Source organism: Lingula anatina, chromosome 3, assembly GCF_051362555.1.
Source record: "Lingula anatina isolate TDL-2025a chromosome 3, LinAna3.0, whole genome shotgun sequence".
In the NCBI taxonomy this organism is placed as follows: domain Eukaryota; kingdom Metazoa; phylum Brachiopoda; class Lingulata; order Lingulida; family Lingulidae; genus Lingula; species Lingula anatina.
Genome location: NC_141769.1, coordinates 7,673,146 through 7,680,530, shown reverse-complemented (window position 1 = coordinate 7,680,530; position 7,385 = coordinate 7,673,146). Strand labels below are relative to the sequence as shown.

Below are 7,385 nucleotides of genomic sequence, written 5' to 3'. Positions count from 1 at the left end.
CACTCTCTGTTTTTTACCAGAATATCGTATAATGAAAACACTATCAATTAAAGGGTCGAGTATGTATGTGAACAAATTTCGCAATTCGCGTGAGCACTATGCTTCTTCATGTAGGAAGTTCCTTGGTGTGTCTGAGCATATTTCAACTACTGTAACTCAGCAAACCTGTAAGAATATGTATTTTCTTCTCTTCGCTCTGTCAGCACGAAATAGCATACTGTAGTACAAGGGGCGGTTTTACCGTAAGAGGGAAGGCACAGGGACGACAGGTCGTTTGCTTTTTATAGATCTAGCCGAGTTTGTTTTAACAAAAAATACTATACATCCCCAACCCTTGATCCACCATTGGATCGGTCAGTTGGCCTTTTGGGAATAAAATAAGTGTGAAAATAAACAAAGAAATGAACAGACAGATGACACGCCATCGTATCAGACACTTTGGATGTTGTTCCACTGAAAATGTACCAAAAAAGAAATGGACAGCTACAACTTTTCTTGACAAATCTCACATGCAAAGTAGATAAATAAATAAGATAATATAAAAAGAAACAAAAACGTTTCAAGTCTGTTTCCACTGGAGATTATATCAAGTCATATCAGTACACAAACGTTCACTAGGACAATGACTTAGGTAATATGCGTTACTGCCCATAAAAAAATACCTAAAGACTCTGTCACACCTAGCGTAAAGAGGTATGTATGAACATAGTATGTGACACCGATTACACGCACAACTTAGAGCCTATGAAATCACCCTGTTTCCAGCATATTAAAATGAAGATATAAGCGGCGTATGGAATTGTTTTTGAACATGCTCAAAACATTTTATCTCTCGGGCATGCGAACGTACACCAACGTTTTTCTGCGTACTCGAGACATATACGGCGTAAGTCTAACGGACCGGTTGTGTTTGTCAGCGTATGGACAATTTTTGTCATGCGTTGATGCCTTACGCTAGATGTGACAGTGACCTAAGGCAAAAAAAAAAAAAAAGATACATAGCTCTGGCACCATATTCTGAGCATATGAGGGGGCGTGGGGAGGGCGAGAAATATAGTTCTTGATCATTGCCCTCCACCCCCATCCCCCAAAATATCAAACTGAATGTTTTGTTTCCAGCTTTTTAAAATACTTCAAAAATCTGCATTTTAGACTTTTTTCTTCTTGCACATAGAAGTTTTCTTCGTTTGCCTTGATTTTTTAAATATGTCACGCACCCCATTCTTCTCCCCTTTACGTACATATAGTATACATTGCATTTAAACTGAAAAAAAAAAAAAACTAATCAACTAATCACAAACAATTGTTTCCACATTTTCTATTTATTCACTAAATAATGAAACACCTATGGGGCCATAGAAGAAAGAGAAATTATTATAACATTTTTTTTAATATTCTCTCACTCTAGAAAAACAAGGCAGCAAAGCTGTCAAATGTACAGACAAAAAACAGGAAATAACTATGCACAAAATAGGCTACTGTCAATTCTGATGCAAAAATACATTATGTTAAACTGAAAATTCAACATCAAATTTTAATTATCCTCAACAGGTAATACCAATGTAATTAAAATATGTGACAAGTTTACACTTTGAAAATGTATAACTTCCAGAAAAAGAAGTTCCTTAGACTGCTTTTCCAACTCAGACTGCATTTTAGTCCTGTATTTCTTTTTTGAAAGTTTGGCAATCATAAGTAACATGGTTTTCCCATAATGGTCATCATGGCAGCAGCACCCAAAATTGTGTTTTCTTCTATTCTGATGCAATATTACATAATGGTTAACAGCATAATAACTCAATTTTAATAATAAAATATACGTATCATGGATTTTCAGAAAATGTGACTAGCATGGGTCTTCAAGCCCGTGGAACTTCAAAGTCACACCTTGAAAATGCCAATATGTGAAAAATTAAATTTTCACAAAATAACTGTTTAACTGGCAGCAAGAATTACCAAACAGACTGTATTTCCTACTGAAGCTGTATTTTAGTCCCATGTTTCTTTCCTGTAAGTTTGAGAACAGTAAATGACATGGTTTTTCTTAAATGGTCATCATGGGAGCAGTGCCCAAAATAGTTTTTTTTTTTCAAATTTTGATGCAATATTACATAATGTTTAACAGCATAATGACCATCAACTTTAATAATAAAATATTAGAATTATGGATATTCAGAAAATGTGACTAGCAAAGGTCTTCAGGCCCATGGAACCAAAATGTAAACGAGACAGCACTGTTCTGAAATGTTTTTTTTTTCCATTTTTAACAATTTTTAACATAAAACAAAATTATCAGTTTTCTGCCGTTTTTTATATGATAAACTAAGAAAATTGATGAGATGGGAAAAATATCAACAGAGCAGTGTTAAATGTCCAATCTCTTCCATTCTGAGATTCTGAACATAGTGAATGATTGAATCTGACAAACTGCAATGATATGAGTTTATTTCCATTTTTGAAACTTTATTACACAATACACGATAACAAGTTTACCATCATTTTTACATAATCAACTAATAATGTTGTAAAATTGCAGGAAATGCCAAACAAACACTTTTACGTATCTTATTAGTTCAATAATGAAACTGTTTACATGCCTAAGAATTAAATCTGAGGAAATGTGAAAAAACTGCATTTCTTTAAAATAATGGCCCGATTATGCTGATTTTTTAACTCAACCTGCGTTTTAGCAGGAATGACCACTCCTGTGAGTTTAATGACAATTGGCCTATCTGTTTTTCTTATATTGTGTTTACAGTGTTGCATAGGTGCTGAAAAGTGAAAAAAAAAGCATAACTACTAAAATAGTGGCCCGATCATGCCGATTTTCGAACTTGACCTGCATTTTATGAATATTCTTCAGCTCTGTAAATATACAGCCAAAAAGTAAAACTGCCTTCCACTTATCGTGTTTACAATGAAAGTGCATGGCGCCGGCGACAGCGACAGTGACGGCAACGACGGCGACGACAGACGCAGGTGATGGCAATATGTACAGACACATCTGTACACATTAACTGTACTGTTTGAGAACAGTTAGTGACATGGTTTTTCTTAAATGGTCATCATGGGAGCAGTGCCCAAAATAGGTTTTTTTCAAATTTTGATGCAATATTACATAATGTTTAACAGCATAATGATCATCAATTTTTAATAATAAAATATTAGTATCATGGACAAATAGTAAACGTGACTAACAAAGGTTTTTAGGCCGATGGAACTTCAAAGTCACACCTTCAAAATGCCAAAATGTAAACAAGACTGCACTGTTCTGAAATGGGTTTATTTCCATTTTTAACACTTTTTTAACATAAAAACAAAATTAATAGGTTACTGCCATTTTTATAAGATCAACTAAGAAAATTGATGAGATGTGAAAAATATCAATAGAACAGTGTTAAATGTCCAATTTCTTCCATTCTGAGATTCTGAACATAGCGAATGATTGAATCTGACAAACTGCAATGATATGAGTTTATTTCCATTTTTGACACTTTATTACACAATACACGATAACAAGTTTACCATCATTTTTATATAATCAACTAACAATGTTGTAAAGATGCAGGAAATGTCAAACAAACACTTTTACGTATCTTATTACTTAAATAATAAGGCTATTAACATGCCTAAGAATTAAATCTGAGGAAATCTGAGGAAATGTGAAAAAACAGCATAACTTCTAAAATAATGCCCCGATTATGCTGATTTTCGAACTTGACCTGCGTTTTAGTAAGATTGATTATTCCTGTGAGTGTCATGACAACAGGCCTAACGGTTTTCCTTAAAATGTGTTTACAAGGTTGCATATATGCTGAAAAGTGAAAAAACAGCATAACTTCTACAATAATGGCCCGATCATGCTGATTTTCGAACTTGACCTGCGTTTTATGAATATTCATCAGCTCTGTAAATATAAAGCCAAAAAGTAAAACTGCCTTCCACTTATCGTGTTTACAAGGAAAGTGCACGGCGACGGCATCGGCATCGGCATCGCCATCGGCGACGGCGACGACAGACGCAGGTGATGGCAATATGTACAGACACATCTGTGTCTGTACATAAAAACGACACTTGTCAGAACCTGTGGTAACAAATGGAACCTTATCTACCTGTGAAAATTAGTCAATTATTTCTTCACAGATTAAACTCAGACTTCTTATAACACTGATCTTAATGACCAAGCATACTATAAAAACAGTAACTTTGTACATTTAAGTATCCTAATCCCAGATTGAATTCCATTTCAATGCTTTATTTCAATTCACAAAACATTTTTCACATTCTTGTTTCACTCTAGCACATTTTCCTATAGAATTTGATCTTACTTAATCAATTTTTTCACTTTGCACTCGTTTTTTAACATAATTTTTGCTTTAAAACTCCATGAAACTTGTTTTCCTTTCAATTTCAATGAAACATAAATAAAAAGGTTAAAAGTGGTTTTCTTTGTTTTACTGTCATACTTCACTTTTCTGGGTAAAGTACATTTCCCAGTAGCTCGAGCTTTACCTAGTCTCCAATTTGTTTCATTTTATTTTACAATCAAAATATTCAAAGTTCCTCCTTGATGTGCTTCTTGCCCTTATGCTTTTGTTTGTGCTTTTTATGTTTTTTGTGTTTGTGTTTTTGCTTATGTTTATGTTTTCTTTTTCTAGATTCATCCACATTTTCCACATCTTTCTGTTTACTTCCACTTTCATTTCTATTTCCATCAACAAAATGAGCCTTAGTCTCACGGATTTCTTTTCCTGAGACCTTCATATCACTTGAAGTAGTTTCAATTTCTTTTTTGTCGTTTTTTGACACTTTTCTTTTCTTAGAATTTTCCACATTTTCTGTGTTCCCATGTTTGCTTCCTCTTCCACTGTCACTTCTCTGCTTGCCTCCACTTTCACTTTCATTTTTCTCTACATCATGACTCTTTGCCTCACTGATTACACTTTCAGAAACCCCCATATTGTGCTGACTTGAAGAAACTTCTGAATCAGTTTCTTTACCATTATTTTTTGACACTGCTTCTGCTTCGTTGATTTTGGATGTGGCTGCTGATCTTTCTAGGTCTTTATTATTTCTTGACTGCTCAGAGGGTGTCAAAGTTTTAACATTAGTTGCTCCATCACCATCACCTGACTTTTCTATAGTCATTGTAGAACAAGTTTCCCTCAAGCCAGATAAAGAATTTGTACTTTGTAAGCCAACCTCAGTATAAATAACCTCATTACTTCCGGCATCAGTTGCAGTCACCTGAGAAGTTTCTTCTTGAAGTGAACTTTTGGTGTGTTCTTCTATCTGTCCCTGTCCTTCTTCTAATTCAGCCATTTTTACTCTATGGTCTGCTTTATCATCAAATGCAGATTTCTCATTTGAGTTTTTCTGTCTTGGACTTCCCTGAGAATTATGATCTTTGTGACCAAGTCCACTTTCATCAACCAAGTTGTCTTTTAAGGAAACAATGGATGGCAGCTTATCATTCTCTGAATCAGGGATCAAATCAGTTTTTCCTGAAGATGAACTTTCTTTGGGTTTGTGATCTTTTTGAGAATTTGCCAGATTTTGAGACATTTCATTTTCCCTCTGATGATGTGACCTATTTTTGCTGTCCTTTTTCCAATTACTGCTGTCTTTGAGTTCTCTGTCTTTATCTCTTTTTCTCTCCCTCTTTGCCCTATAAATATGAAAAAAAATTGTCAGATGTCAGCATTTCATGTGATATTTTAACTCAAGATTGTCAAATTAATCAATCAAAAGTCTATAAAAGTTGAAAGGACGATTGGAGGTAAAAAATAAGCAGGTATCTCAAATACAATGAGTAAGCAGAGAAAAGGACAATATCCATTAGATAAAAAGGATGAGTTTTAAAATTTTCAAATCATCTTTCATTAATGAAAATTAGTTTATCCTTGAAAGTTAACAGTGGCCACCGATAAAATTTTTCGAAAATCAGACAGACTGAGACAGTTCTTAAATTTGGTTATGTAATTATGTCAAGTTCTCTGTTGGCAGCACTATCTTGCCTCCACTACCTGTGGTCATCCCTGTGATCAGTTTCCCTGCGTCCCCTCCTGTGGCCTGGACTTCTACTGCGATGTCTCCTCCTCTCGTCACTGTCCTCACTGTCACTGCTGTGTCGCCTCCATCTGCGGTAACCATTTTGATCTGATCGTCTCAGGTGAGGAGGGTTTCGGAGAGTGGACACCAGGGTATTAGCCAGAAACCTTTTGTTGGCTGGGGGAACATGGGATTTCAACCTGAGAGAGAATTTGTACTCAGTATATATCAGTATGTATGAAACCCAATACTAGTATGTATCTGTTGGGTTTGTTTGAGCCACATAATGTTCTTGGATTTTGCTGATGATATCAAAATATGTTTGTTTTTTTTTTTTTTTGCATTGTTTTGCATACTGAATTTACACCTTGTCAATGACATTTCAAAATAGTTGAATGAACTTGATCACAAATAATAATTACAGTACTAAAAAACTAACTTGTTTTGATTTAAATTTAAGTTTGACAAAATCTAAAGCATATATTGTCTTTTTTAAGGAAATTTTTGTCATAGTCTTATAATTTGGTGTTACTTACTTATCACATCAGATGTACTAGTATCTGTGTTAAATCTTCAGTGCAAACTTACCATCCAAATGATCCATAGTCCTTGGCTCTTTCTGCTCCACGTTTAGCCTCATTCATCAGTTCTTGGGTGGCAAGCCTGTAAATAATATCCAAATTATTTAGAATCCATTAATGTATCATCAAAGTTATTATAAAATTATGTATCATTGACAATAATAATTGGCGCTTTTGCAGTATCACCCCCCCCCCCACCATTTAACTGTGAGTCTGTGGTATTCAATAACTTTTCTAAATTAATTTGTTTAATTTTTTTTTTCTTTTGAGGGGGGGGGGGGGATACTGCAAACGTACCTAATAATCAAATGTAAATGATAGCTTTACACTTTTTGAGACGTACGCTACACTTGATCTCATAATAATGGAGTACATATAGTGGGATATGCCTGAGAGAATCCTTGCTGCATTTCGGTTCCTCTGGCGATTCGGAGAGCCAGTTACATATGTACAGGGCTATAATTACTACCTAACCAATCAAGGCAAAATCGACCTTGTATTGTTAAAAAGAGAGAGAAAGAGAGAGAAAAGAGGAAAAACAAGCTCACCGTTCTAACTCATCGCATTCAGAGGCTTCTACTGATTGTTCTCGTGTTCCCATCTTTCAATGCAGTTTAAAGTGGATGAAAAACTATAAATTCGCATATAAACACGCCAAGGCAACCAAATCAACAAGCAATGCATCTAAAACAGTGCTCAAAAACGGAAATAGCCGGAAGTGGGATAAATGCGCACAAAAACATGCGCAGTGAT

General features: G+C 34.8%; 1 protein-coding gene across 1 annotated transcript; it reads right to left on the bottom strand.

Moving 5' to 3' along the window:
• Positions 1 to 2,428: 2,428 nt before the first annotated feature.
• On the bottom strand, positions 2,429 to 7,362 carry LOC106170336 (uncharacterized). Its single transcript, XM_013550179.2, has 4 exons — positions 7,181 to 7,362; positions 6,640 to 6,714; positions 6,027 to 6,251; positions 2,429 to 5,668 (listed from the first exon to the last, which is right to left on the bottom strand). The coding sequence occupies exons 1-4, from the start codon at positions 7,231 to 7,233 to the stop codon at positions 4,555 to 4,557; spliced, it is 1,467 nt and encodes a 488-aa protein (XP_013405633.2). The 5' UTR covers positions 7,234 to 7,362; the 3' UTR covers positions 2,429 to 4,554.
• Between the last annotated feature and the right edge of the window lie 23 nt (positions 7,363 to 7,385).